Source organism: Pongo abelii, chromosome 6 (genome assembly GCF_028885655.2).
Source record: "Pongo abelii isolate AG06213 chromosome 6, NHGRI_mPonAbe1-v2.0_pri, whole genome shotgun sequence".
Lineage (NCBI taxonomy): Eukaryota > Metazoa > Chordata > Mammalia > Primates > Hominidae > Pongo > Pongo abelii.
In genome coordinates this window covers 1,880,792-1,894,588 of record NC_071991.2, presented here as the reverse complement: position 1 = coordinate 1,894,588, position 13,797 = coordinate 1,880,792, and the positions used below count along the sequence as shown (strand labels likewise).

Genomic DNA, 13,797 nt, shown 5'->3' with positions numbered 1-13,797 from the left:
CCGGCTTTCTCTCCGTCTGACGCATCCCCCACCCTGGGTGTTTGAATTGACTGGAAGCGTTGACATTTTATTGACATCCATCGCAGTGTCCTCTCCAAACAGAACGATCCTCACCGTGGAGCCAGATCTCAGCACAAAGAAGGCTTGGAGCTGGCTTTTCATTCCTGTGATAATTCGTTCAGGAAGCATTTCTCCACATCACCCGTGTCTGGCCCTGTGCTGGGGGCAGGTGAGAGAGATAGAGTCCGGTGTCCAGGAGTCTGCAGCCGGGAGGACAGCCCTGGAGACCTGCCGGTGTGAGTGTGAGCTGGAGGGAGCAGAGTGGCCTCTGCCCTGGGCTGCGTCCTGGAGGCGATTTTCAGCCTGGATCCTGTTCTGGAAAGAAAGGCCTCTCATTCAGCTGAGCCCAGTTCCATGTCGCAGGCGACTGTGGGATGCCACACATGGGCTGGACATGAGCAGAGGAAGCCGCATGCCCTGAGGCTCGGGGTCTGGGAGCAGAGACAGACGGGGAAGCCACAGCGCAGAGGGTGAGGCCTCACCCAGGAGCAGGTGCTGTGGGGAGGCCTGGTGCACCTGGACCAGGGTCCTCACTTCCTGGGGCTCAGGGCCATCAGCCAGGCCGCTGGGCATGGCCTGTCATCTGGGAAATGGTGCGGCAGCCCCGGTGTGGCTGCTGATCCTCTCTAGAGTGTTCGACTCCCAGGCCTGCAGCGCCTCGTGGGGCTCACAGTGTGCATGTCTGACCCTGCAGGCAGCCCTGCGGGGTAGGTGTCAGCCTCCCTGTCGAGGGACAGGGGACAGAGAGAGTGCAGATGGCCTGCAGGGTGTGGAGGAGGCTCCCCAAGGCCTGGGGCCTGGACTGCGTTGTTTGGGCCTGGATCTGTCAGCAGGAGCTGCTGCCTGGGAGTCATGCTGGAACACGGCAGAGCCTGGAGGTGAGAGGTCTTCATCCTGTCTGTCCCTCCCTCTGCTTTCTCCATCCTGTGGGCTCTGAGCCACTGTGGTTCTGCCCTCTCTCTTCTCATCTCCTCCACCCCCAAGTGTGGGGACCGTAGACCCTGTCGCCTCCATGTTCCCTCCACATCTCCTCTGGGGCTCCGAGCTGCTGGCCCTCCGGGGAAGCCTGCGCCGCCATCACAGGTGCAGGAGTTCAGTGTGGCTGGCGTATGTTGGGTTCAGCGTGGCAGGCGTATGTTGGGTTCAGCATGGCAGGCGTTATGTTGGGTTCAGCGTGGCAGGCGTTATGTTGGGTTCAGTGTGGCAGGTGTATGGTGGGTTCAGCGTGGCAGGCGTATGTTGGGTTCAGCGTGGCAGGTGTTATGGTCGGTTCAGCGTGGCAGGCATATGTTGGGTTCAGCATGGCAGGTGGCAGGTGTATGGTGGGTTCAGCGTGGCAGGCGTATGTTGGGTTCAGCGTGGCAGGTGTTATGGTCAGTTCAGCATGGCAGGCGTATGTTGGGTTCGGTGTGGCAGGTGTTACGATGGGTTCAGCGTGGCAGGCGTATGTTGGGTTCAGCGTGGCAGGCGTATGTTGGGTTCGGCGTGGCAGGCGTATGTTGGTTTCAGCATGGCAGGCATATGTTGGGCACCACCTGGGCCAGGTGTGACACATCGTGAGCTGCCGCCTGCACAGCCTTCCTGCCGACAGTTCTGGGCAGTGGCTCGCATCTGGGGTCAGTCACTCTCCCTGTCTCAGTTCAAGGTCAGGCTTGTTCCGCTGTGTCTGGGCCTCCCACACCTCACCTACCAATGTGGACTCCGGGTTGGCACGGCAGGGGCAGGGGAGGCATGGGCGAGGCACCCCTTGGCTTATGAAGCGCTCTAGCCAGCCACCTGTTGGACCCCGCTGCTTCCTGGGCTCACAGCCTGCCTTGTGGGACGAGCCTGGGTCCTCCGTCAGCAGCTGGACCTGAACCTGCCTGCCCCACGGAGGCACTTGCAGGAGCCCAGTCCAGGTGTGGTGTGGCATCACCTCCTGTAGGGACAGCCGTGATGTGGTCCATGGAGCCCACGCACATGATCTCCAGGAGGCTGTGGTCCTCGGCCCCCTCAGCCCGTGCTAGTGCGATGGTGCTGATTGATGATCGTAGCTCATTACCGACGCGTGCTAATTAAATTACCCTTGGGCAGCTGGAGATGGATGGCACAGCCAGGCTGGAACACGGTTGTGTTCCGTCTTGCCATGTTTTTCGGTGTTTTTTCCCAGGTCTCTGTGATACTGAGGTTGGAGAGAAGGGGAGGCAGCAAAGGCACCGGAAAGAGGGGCCTGGGGAGTTCGCCTGCTCCCAGCCGCATGCGGGCTGAGCTCTTTCAGGCCATCCCTGTGCCCAGCCGTGGGTTGGGGATTTAAGGAAACCTGGGGAGTTTAGGAACCTGGACTTGGTTCTTGCCCTTGAGAGCCTACGAGGTGGATTTTAGGAAGAGCTAAGAGCCTGTGCCGAGGTGGATGCTGGGAACTCAGAGAGGCCTCTGGGAGAGGGTGTGGGAGGGGGTCCCAGGCAAGTGCTCTCCACATGGGCTGACTGCTCCTTCCCTGGCGTTCCCCCGGGCCTCTGTGGCCCCACAGCAGCGTGTGTGCCTTCTCCTTGAGACCCAACCCCGCCCCACGCCGGCAGCCATGGGGGCGGGCGATGGTGCCTGGGCATGGATCGTTGCTCGGATGTTCCCGTCCCGGGCCTCACCGCGCACATGTGGCCTGGACCAGTTGCGTAGGTGCCATTCGGGCCCCGCCCCGGCCTGCCGAGCCAGACCTGCCTTTCACAGAGCCTCGGGGGAGTCCTGCACACGCGAGGGTTTGGGCTTTCTGCCTGGCGCGGTGAGGCGGCGCTTCCGTGCTCAGCTTCGTCCGTGTGGGGAAGAGGCCGGGTTCTCCGTGCAGAGGGTTGGTGTGCCAGGTCTTGCACCGCTGTGCCCCTGTGCTGGGGGTCACACCTCCAGCTCCTTAGCTGACATGCTGGTCTTGTGGGCGTTCCCCTGGTGGTCGTCACTGCGTCCTGTTGGCCCCTTGGTGCTGAGCCGCATCCCCAACTGTGAGAACTCTCGTCTCTGGTTAAGGCTGTGAACACGCAGTGTCACTCCTACCCGGCATGGGCTGTGCTGACGTCCAGGCAGGCCGCAAGTGTATCGCGTGACGCGGTGGAGAAATCCAAGCCTAAACCCAGGACCCCAGGATAATGCTCCATCCCTGGAGGGACCTCCAGGAGCATCCCTCCCCACCCCCTGCTGAGCCTGTACTTTCTCTGTGTAAATTATCCACGGGGTAGGGTGGGTGGGAGGCCTCGCTGGGGAGGACAGACATGGAGGGCCCCACTCCAGCAGCATGCAGCCCGGGAGGCGCGGCCTGTGTGGGAGCGGTCCGGGAGGCGTGGCCTGCGTGGGAGTGGTCCAGGAGGCGTGGCCTGCATGGGAGCGGTCCGGGAGGCGTGGCCTGCATGGGAGCGGTCCGGGAGGCGTGGCCTGCATGGGAGTGGTCCGGGAGGCGTGGCCTGCATGGGAGCGGTCCGGGAGGCGTGGCCTGCATGGGAGCGGTCCGGGAAGCCTGGTGTGTGCTGGGCGGCAGAGGCCATGGAAGTCCACGCTGCCTCCACAGTACCCAGGAGCTGGGGAGGCAGTGACTTGAAATCTCAGAGCCGATTCCTAACAAATCCAGAAAGTTCTAACTGATTTCGGTTATCAGCAGGTGGGGCTTGGCTCCCTGTTCTGCCTCGAGGTTATCTTGGCCAAATTGTCCACCCCAGGGGCCACTGTGGGGTCAGGAGTGCTGGTGTCTAGGGGGCCACAGTGCACCTCGCTGGGCTGAATGGCAGGGTGCAGGAGGGCCCACTCTGAGCGGGCACGGCAGGGACGGTGCTTACAGAGGTCAGTAGGGGAATTACTGCTGGCGTCTGCTCAGCGCTGTGTGGGGCAGGGCAGGGCACTGGCCACACAGGACGGATGCGGAGGGCCCCTCAGAGGCGGTTGTCGCCCCGTATTAGGGGAGACGGGAGAAGCGAGCACAGACACCGCTCTAATTATGTGGCTCTTATCTGGGCAGGGACTGTCTCCAGTGCATCGCCATCTATTTTTAATAAGTCGTTGGAACAACTTCAGCTCCAATTATTGTCCAGAGCTGATGGCAGGGGCCAGTGCTCAGCCCGTGCAGTCCCTCCAATGAGGGACTGTGTCACCTCCCTGTGCCACCCCTCCCATCCCCTACAGCCACCCTGCAGGAGCTCTGCCCTGAAGGCCAGGAAGCGTGGCCCTTCTCCCTCCCTGCAGGAGGCCTCAGGCCCAGGTTCCTGGAATGGAAATTGGGCCCGAGCCACCGGTAGAATCAGGCAGAGTGCCGCTGAGATGTGCAGAGGGCTCCACGCGCCATGGCCCACCTCGCTCCTACTCGCTGCACACTTGTAGTGGGATGTGTGTCCTGCTTTGCACTCTGCAGAAGATTGGGTGGGCAGAAGGGCCACATCTCTCCCAATTCCTGCAGCCCCCAGAGGAAGCTGCCGCCACCGCTCCGTCCAGACCTAGAGCTCAGGCTGCAGTGCGGCCTTCCATGCTGGACCTGCTTCTCTCTCTACAACTTCCGGGGGGGTTCCTGCGGAGGCAGCCAGCACCTCATCCTTGTCCCACACATCCTTGTTTCCCGCGTTCCCCTCCTCCATTAGCCCCGAAGGTCTCTGGAGCTTGGGCTGGGCGTGAGCTTCATGTGTGTCCCTGGCATGTGGCCAGTGATGCCAGGGGAGGCCTACGGTGCCCGTGTCTGTGGCACTGACCGTGCCATCCATCTCACCAGCTTCTGCCTGCCTCTGTCTCCCACTTTGCCCCAGCTTGGCCCTAGAGCTCCAACTACTGCAGCCGACCTCAGCCCCTCACCCAGCAGGCCAGCAGGTGCTGCTGCGGTGACCCACTCTGTGGTCAGGAGCCCAGCGGGCCCTGCAGTGAGTGCTGCCCACTACCTCCCCTACCTCCGAGCTGCACCTCCCCATCCCTACTGCAGGAGGACCGCTGTGGGCGTGGACAGTGGGCCAGCACAGTGAGACGCCTGCAGAAGCCTGGCCCAGCCAGTGCTGGCAGCTGAGCTGGCCATCTCTCCTTGGCCCTCACCGGGACCCATGTCGCTGCCTCCCCCTGCTTCCCGTCATGGTGCACCCTCACTGAAGGCCCTTGGGGCTCCTGTCAGCCTGTGGATCAGATCTAGTTGGTTTTCACGACGTTCCCTGCCCTTCACCCCTGGCTGCCCCCAACGCTCCCGCCGAGCTGGACTGCTCTGGGGCTGGCCGGCAAGAGGTGCCGTGGCCTCTGCGTTGCCTGCCTGTCTGCAGCCTCCTGTGGTGTCTCACACCAGCAGCTTCTCTGCAGCACTCCCTGAGCCTCGTCTTCCCCACTTAAGACCTCTCCTCAGCACAGTGTACCCTCGTGTCTCTGCCCCAGAGACTGGAAGCGTCTGGAGGATGGAGCTTGCTCTCATCTGCACTTCAGCCCTTTGTTCCTGGGAGCATGTTACGGCCTCAGCCTGCAGTGGGGGCACAGGGAGCTTTACAGAACCAGTTAGCCTTCCAGGAGTAGGCTCTGCAATGGTCCACCCTTGTCTTGGAGGGCAGAGGCTGTCGGGACTCACAGCACGAGGGCCTAGGCATCTCTCTGCTCCCACCTGGGCACCTGGCTCCCAGAGCGCACCCGGGCTCTGCACCACCAATCTGGGCACCTGGCTTCCAGCATGTACTGAGGCCCTGTACTCCCAACCCAGGTACCTGGCTTCCAGTGTGCACCCGGGCGTTCTGGCCCCCCTCCCCCCGACCAGCCCTGCTGAGCATCTGTGCTCGCACCCACGGTCTGTCAGGGGACACTCGTGGTCTCTGACATGGACATCCCTGGCTCTCCCAAGAGTTTTGCTTCAAAACCAGTGTGGTTCTCCAGACCCAGGACTGCCCCACCCTCCCCTGGGGCGCGTCATGGCTGTCTGCCTGGCCCAGTGCAGGCCAGTGGTGCCTGTCACACTGGCAGGCTTGTCCAGGGCTTCCCTGAGGGCTCAGTGGGTCACTAGAGGCTGTCATCTGGCTCATGGAGCCCCGAAGCCCCCAGGCGGTGCACAGGGTCTGCAGGCAGGAGGGGCTGCCGTGCGAGAAAGAGAGCAGTCGCTGTAGATCCCATAGCAGCCGCTCTCTGGGTCTGTGCCTTTGCGTCTCCAAGGCAGCCAGTCCTGATTAACTGTGCAAACTTAATTAGTTCACATCAAAGTTTGTGGAAGGCATTCCTCAAGGGAGCTTGTGTGAACAGCCTCTGGTTACCAAGAGGCCTCAATTCCACACTGAGGTGATGGTATTAATATTGAGTATCCCTTCTCAGGTTTCCAGTCCTCCCTGCATTGTAAAAAGACTCATCTTCCCATCTGGCTGCTCCGTCGCCCTGCACTTATAAATAATATTAAAGCAATTTCTTCCGAGGAGACTGAAGGGAAGCTTGCAGGGCATGGTGTCCTGAGATCCCTGGAAGCTCTGCTTTGGGCACTCAGGGCTACAGCCGGGCAGCAGCAGGGCTGGGATGCTCCGGGGCCGGCACCAGGCCTGGGGGCCCCATCTGTGCCCGGCAAGGTCAGCTTTGACTCACGGGACAGGCAGACTGGCCTTGCAGACCCCCAAGAGCTTCTCTCTGGCCCCTCTTTCCCCAAGGAGGAGCCACCATGGAGAGCTGGGGTCTTGGTGGGAACCCTTGGGCCCCTGACTGTCTGGGCCAGGTCCCATAGGGTGGGTGCTTGTGCACGCCTCACGCATGTGCCCCCTTCCGGGAGTCCCGGACAGGATGGGCCTGGTCGCCTGCTCTGGACAGGGCAGACTGGGGACAAGGATGCTCCCGGAAGGGTGTCACTGGACAGGTGAGAGCGTGGTCAGTGGGCGTGAGGTGGGGACTTGAGCTGCGGGCGTGGTAGGTGTCTCAGTGCTTCAGTGTGGCTATACCAGAGCTCCTGAGGCTGCGTGGTTTATGAGGAGGCTTATTGGACACAGGATTCTGCTGGCTGCAGAGTTCAAAATTGGGCATTTGCATCTGGCAAGGTCTTCAGGCCGCATCCACTCCTGGCAGAAGGCGAGGGGAGCTGTTGTGTGCAGAGAGTAGGTGGCGAGAGAGGAGGTGGGGTGGGGGCGGGAGGGCACCAGGCTCTCCCAGCAGTGGGAACCCACTCACCCCAGGGAGGGGGCCATTCTGTTCACGAGGGCCCACCCTCGTGGCAAACACCTCCAGTTAGGCCCCACTCCAGTATCGAGGGTCAGGGGTCCACGTGAGGTCGGGAGATGGACGTCCAGGCCACAGCCCCGCGTGGGTGAAGGGCACAGCTGCAGCAGTTCTGTGCATCAGCTCGTGTGGATGTCTAAGGAATATTTCCTCATCCTGACAAATTGCCCAGCAACTGTGTCATGGGGACTTTGCAAATCCATCCTTTAAAGACTCCCCGCAGGGGGGTGTTCAGAAGCCAGAAGCAATTTGGATAATGACCCATCCAGCCCTGAGCCCCAGTCAAAAGGAAGGGCTGGGCCTTTGATCTGCAGGTTCCCTGAAGCTCTGGCCAAAGGCAAGTTCCCCTGAGTCTCGTCCAGGAAAGGGGCCCCAGGTCTGCCCGGCAGGGAGCCAGTGCTGAGCCGGGACAGGCTAAGACCCCTGCAGCCGCCTCCCCTCCTCCTTCAGGTGTTCAGGTGTCTCTGCTCGTAACACAAGTGGCCAGGAAAGTGGCTCCCCCACTGTCTGACCCTCCCAAAGACCCTGGCCCCAGGGTCTTTGTTCCCTGCAAGCTCCACCAGGCTGCGGGAATTCCTCCGCAGGGCGGCCCTGTGCCCGTCCTGGCCAGTTTCTCCGTCGGCTTTCCTCAGGGCTCAGGCTGGAGTGCAGTGGCGCAATCTCGGCTAACTGCAACCTCTGCCCCTCCAGGTTTTAAGCAATTCTCTGCCTCAGCCTCTGGAGTAGCTGGGATTACAGGTGCGTGCTACCACGCCTGGCTAATTTTTTGTATTTTTAGTAGAGACGGGGTTTCACCATCTTGGCCAGGCTGGTCTTGAACTCCTGACCTTGTGATCCACCCGGCTCGGACTGCCAAAGTGCTGGGATTACAGGCGTGAGCCACTGCACCTGGCCTTCCTCGGGGCTTTCTATCCTTGGGCCCCCGGGTGCCTGACGGGGCTGGAGGAGCATGGGAGCCCACGGTGTTCCAAGACTGCAAGCCAGCCACCCTCCACTTAGGAGCTCCAGGGAGCGGCGGGGTGAGGTGGGACAGGGCAGGACAGCTGAGAACACAGGCTGAACCCAGGGTGTGGGGTGTGGGCCTGGGCAGGTGACAGTCTCTGCAAGCCCAAGTCTCCTCCTGGGTCTGGGGGTGAGATGCGGCTGGAGTGCTACTCAGGGGTCAGCCTCAGTACTGGCTCCCGGGCCTTCAGCCAGGCCGTGCTGTGCGGGGGCTTGTTACAGACCCTCCCCAGGACTGAAGTGCTGTCTCATCTTTCTCCTCACAGAGGCCCTCAGTGGACCGCGAGGTCTCCCTGCCCAAGCCTGGTGATGGCCGTGCCGCTGGCCCCGGGCCTGCCAGTAGCTGCCTTTCTGCAGCCAGACTGTAACAGGCTCTCTGCGGACCCTTGCTAGTGCCTAACTAGATCCCAGCCCCAGGCCTCCCTCCCTGCCTTCTCGGGCCTGATGAGCCGCGCCCGGCATTCACCCGGCCCTGGGCTCTGCTAACCCTGTCTTCGGAGGCCGAAGGAGTGAGGTCTTCAGCCCGTGCTGAGGCGGCCTCCTCGTGCGCTCAGATCTGGACGCCGCCTGGCTTGCGGGGCTTGGGGCTTCCTCCTCTGGTGTTGGGGGGTTGGATGGAGGGTGCGGAGTGTGGCGTCCCCTCCCAGCCTCCAGGCCTGTGCAGGACGGCCCCACAGTCAGCGACCGGGCGGTGAGGAGGAGGCTTTGGGTCCCCCCAACACATGTGGGACTTGTCTGATCCCCTGAAGACACAGACTCAGTCTAGTGCCCTGCTGGCCCCTTTCTATGGCCAGCAAGTAGCTGTGGGCCCAGAGCCCACCTCAGACCAGTAGGTGAGGGTTTCGGTGAATTGTTTTGTCTCTTTTGAGTTTGTTTTCATCCTCACTCTATAGCAAGCATTGTTTGTTTTCATTTTACAGCAGTGATGTAAAGCTTCGTTTTACACTGGGCCTATTGAAGCTAATAAGGAAAGTTGGTTTAAAGAAACTACTAAGTAAATAACAGGCCTGTAGGCAGACTGTTACCCAGATGGCAGCCACTTGCTGGATCGGCCCGGGCCGGCGCCCTCAGCCCCCAGCAATGCCCCCTGAGTGGATCTGATGAACTTTATTGTACAGAGGATTCTGACACTGAAAGGTTGAGAGACTCACACAGCCGGGGAGGGGCAAGGCAGGGAGGGATCCAGGTCAGCCCTGCTGCAGTCTCGGGACTCTCCGGCACACATCCTCAAGCCCCTGCCTCTGGGGTCCCTACCACACTTCATGCATAGGACAGGGACATGAGGAGGGAAGGCCTCTCTGGAGTTTTGCCGTCTTCTAGGGCACAGTTCAAACTGTGGCTGCTTCTGCCTCCCAGGGGACCCGTGGCAACATCTGGAGACATTTCAGTCCTCACAGCTGGGGCCAGGCTGTTGGCCTCTGGTGGGCAGAGGCCCGGGGTGCTGCTTGGTGTGCTAAGGAGACCAACCCGGAGTAACCTGGCTCCCGAAGTCCAGAGCACCGAGGCTGCGGGGTGCCACTCTTGGAGATGCCCCCAGACACCCCTGAGCAGCTCCCTGAGTTTCTCTGTGGAGGAAATGGGTGGGAGGTGTCCAGCCACGGCTGATGCCAGAGGCTCTGCAGGTCTAGGAGGCCTTCAAGAGACTCACTTCTCCAGTCACTCTGCGTCCCCTGCATGGCGGTGGGGCTCTGAGGCTGAGGGCACACTCCAGCCGTCTACGTTCCCGGCAGCTCCTGGGCTGGGGGGCCAAGAGTCCATCCAACCAGGGGGCAGGCAGAGCAGCAACACTTCTGTTTAGAGGCGTGTCCTGGCCTGTGTGTCCAGCTGACCAGGAGTCCATCCGACCAGGGGCAGGCAGAGCAGTGACGTTTCTGTTTAGAGGCCTGTCCTTGCCCTTGTGGCCTTTAGTCCCCATCTCAGCCCCGTTTTCACTGGGAAAGTAAAGCTTCAGCGAGGTGGAGCCGCGTGCCCAGGGCCCTTGGCTAGAGGGGGCCCAACCCCCACCCGACCCAGCACCTGCCCTGCTCCCCAAAGCCTGGCTGTGGCCGACGCCAGCCTCAGCCCCGGGGGGTCACCAGCCTCCTGCCCGTCTTTGGTGGTTGTGATTTGAATATGGAGGCAGTTGTCCAAGCAGGGGCAGGGTGAGCGGCTGCCTCTGGGCTTGTGTGCTGGGACTTGTGCGGTACAGACTCGGTGTCCCAGTGACGGCTTCCGAGGGGAGGGGTGGGCCAGGACAGAGGTGGACTCCATCGGGGCAGCTGCTGGTGCAACCACCTGTAGGCTAGCCCCTCCAGGCAGGACCCAGAACTGGGTGGGAGATTCAACGGCCGGCCTGTCTGCCATGAGCTGGAGCTGCCGGAGAGCCCAGAAGGCACAGGGGTGACCCAGGGCAGCCTCGAGCTGTCCTCAGTGCAGTGCCCTTGTGCTCGAGATGCTCATGGCATCCCTTCCTGTGGCCGAGAGAGAGCACTTCGGAGAATCCTGAGATGTGAGCGGAGGTCAGGCCCCAGGGTGATGCCCAGGATGATGCCCAGGCTGGCACCCAGGGGATCCGCATTCCCTGAGGCCGGCAGCCATGTGGGTGCAGTTGCCAGTAGCCCCTGCCCTCAGTTAGGCACCCAAGGGAGCCCCCAGGCAGAGCTGGGCAGCTTCATTTTCCAGACCTTCACTGGGGAAGAACAAAACGTTTTGTGAGGGACGAGGGACAGGAAACAGAGGCCACCCTGCAGGTTGTCACATTTAGGGAAACAGAGGCTGCCCTGCAGGATGTCACCCCTAGGGAGACAGAGGCCGCCCTGCAGGATGTCACCTCTAGGGAGACGGAGGCCGCCCCGCCAGATGTCACGTCTAGGGAGACAGAGGCCGCCCCGCCGGATGTCAGGTCTAGGGAGACAGAGGCCGCCCTGCAGGATGTCAGGTCTAGGGAGACAGAGGCCGCCCTGCAGGATGTCAGGTCTAGGGAGACAGAGGCCGCCCTGCAGGATGTCAGGTCTAGGGAGACAGAGGCTGCCCTGCAGGATGTCAGGTCTAGGGAGAGCACCAGCTGAGGGGCTGAGGCTGTGCCTGGGGCCTGTCTCCTCCCTCCTCTGCAGGGCTGCCACTGGCGTCCACTCCTCCTTGCTGGCAAGGTCCCCATCATGGGTGCCATAAGGTCGCCAGAGAAAAACATAAAGTCCTGGCACCTGGGGCCGCTCAGACCCCATCTGTGGGGCTTCCAGGTGGGATGCGCTCCGCCTTGCAGCCACCTGCCCCACCTGTGGGCAGCACTGACTTTTCAAAGCCCTTTGCATGGTAGCCGAAACACATATCCCTGCGGCTCTGCCCTGATCCTTCCCTGTGCAGAATGAGCTGGAATCAATGGGGAGGTGTAAGCTGGAGGGGCTGGTATGGAGACGCCTGGTGAACCTGCAGTCCCAGGAGGCTGTCGTTGCCACTGTGGCCTGGTCAGGGTCCTGATCATCACAGCTGCTGCGCACCCAGCCGTCCGCCTGAGCGTTGTGGGAAGTGGCTCTTCCTTCACACCAGGGGAAGGCAGGCTGGGGAAGCCCGGCGCTGTCTCCCACTGCCTCTCTCAGGCGTCTGGCCCTCCTGTGTGTGGGGTTCTGTGTGGAGGTCTGCTCCGTCTCTGCAGGCCTCTCTCAGGTGCCCGGCCCTCCTGCGTGTAGGGTTTGGCGTAGAGGCCTGCTCCGTCCCTCCAGCTCTCTCATGCAGGCCGAGTCGGGAGGTGCCCCCCAGATCTGAGCTGTGTCTGGGTGGCCTTTCAGAGCCTTAGTGGAAAGGCGTGGTGGTCCGGGTGGGTTGCAGGTCATGACCTGGGCCCCCGGCCCTGACCTGGGAGCTCCCAGAGGTGGTCAGGCCCTGTCCCCGAAGCCAGGAGGGGCAGAGGCTCTGACTGCACGTGCTCGTGAAGCGTTCCCACTGGGCCTACTTTCCAGCCGGGGGCCCCTTGCCCTGGGACCCCGTGGTGGCCTAGTCTGTGGCCTCCGTGACTTTCCTGTGGGTCTCGTGTCTGTGTGGCCCACGTGTCCTCGCCACCATGTGCCCTGCGCATGTTCTCACTATCCCAGTCTGCCCTGCACCCTGGCATGGGTCTGACCCTCGCGGCCCCACCAGGTAGGAGGCGGCACTGCGGGCATCCTGGTGCCGGGACAGGGTCAGCAAGACCTGAATGAGTTTCAGGGCTGACCCCAGGCCTCCCGTCCCGCAGGTGTGCAGGGGTGGGGGCACCACATGGGAGCCGTAGACGCCGTGGACGCCACCCTCTCACATGCGGAGTCCCTGGGTGGGAGGGAGGCCTCAGAAACCAAGGATTTCAGAGATCTCCAAGCCAGTTGGAGGCTGAGCCAAGGCAAAAACAAAAGCCATTCGTCCCCTGTCATGCCCAGAGTGGGCCAGGAACGGAGTTGGGGTCCAGCCTTGGGGTGCAACTGGCCAGCCCATGTCCCCACACAGATCCCAGCACCACTATTTCCTGGTTGTGGCGAGCAGGGGACCCTGCCTGTGCTCCAAGACTCCCAACACTGCCGCCAACGGGCACGCCAGTGATGAGTTCCCCGCTGTCAGCCTGAGCCCGTGCCGAGGAAGAGCAAGCCGAAATTAAAGCAGCTTTCAAATGTTAGACCTACCAATTAAAAAAAGCAATCACACGGAAACGTGCATTTTTCAGCACTCTGTTGTTTACTCCGTCATAATACAGACAGGGAGGAAAGTTTGGGCTCTGTGGGCAGCGGTTGCCAGCGTGGGCCACAGCCAGGAGACTCGGCCCTGGGGACGGGAGGAGGGGCTGCCTCTGCAGGTTCTGCAGGGCTGGGGTGGACAAGAGCCTCCCTGGGCCCCCAGCCTGGAGGTCCCCAGGCACCACCTGCCTTCCTGGACTGAGTGGATGAGAAAGACAAGGACTGGCTGGGACATCAGAGCCTCAGAGGGGGCGTCGTGCTGGCCCAGCCGGCCAGGCCTCAGATGTAGCAGGACCAGGACGTCCCCCGGCCCCTGGTGAGCCCTGGCCTTGCCCACATTCCTGTGTCCTCTTTTTTGCTCCAAGGACCCTCTTCCTCCTGTCCGGCTGGCCCAGCCCTTCCTTGTCCTTTCCCAGGCAGCCCTGGTCCAGGGGCTCATCCTCGGGCACAGCCCCCTCACCTGAGCCTCATTCATCCCAGCCGCAGCAGGGCAGAAACTCAAAAGATGGCAGCGAGGGGACCGTCCTGTTCCTCTGTCTGAAGACTCAGCTGCACAAGCGGGGTGGGGGACTGTGAGGAGTGCCTATGTGACAGCAGAGGCCTGACTGTGGGTCATGGGGCCAGCAAGGGACCAGGCTGTGGCCAGCTGCCTCCCGGGGCATGACCAGGACACTGGCAGGCAGCCCTACCCTGTGCCGCCCCCAGAGAACAGCAAAAGTGGGCTTCAGGGGCCCTGAGCACTGAGTCAGAGGTTGTGGAAAGTCATCGCACCCACCCTCGCCCGAGACGTGGGACAGCCGTGCCTCTCCTGGTGGGGCTGCTGATGAAATTCTCGGGAAGGTGCCAGTACGGTCCGCGCTCATGGCTGTTGCCTAAGAAACCATGGCTCTGGCTGCTGTTGGTGAGG

At 62.0% G+C, this 13,797-nt stretch overlaps 1 protein-coding gene across 27 annotated transcripts in view; it reads left to right on the top strand.

Moving 5' to 3' along the window:
• The window catches only part of MAD1L1 (mitotic arrest deficient 1 like 1), a 414,737-nt gene that overhangs the window by 359,740 nt on the left and 41,200 nt on the right, over positions 1–13,797 (top strand). For 2 of the 27 annotated variants that reach the window (XM_054545711.1, XM_054545707.1), the window contains exon 19: positions 12,667–12,866. The exons of the other annotated variants lie outside the window; for them this stretch is intronic. In XM_054545711.1, the coding sequence (XP_054401686.1) occupies positions 12,667–12,759 (93 nt within the window). In that variant the 3' untranslated portion in view covers positions 12,760–12,866. Of the gene's footprint in view, positions 1–12,666; positions 12,867–13,797 lie in introns of those variants that run through there. 27 annotated transcript variants of the gene reach the window in all.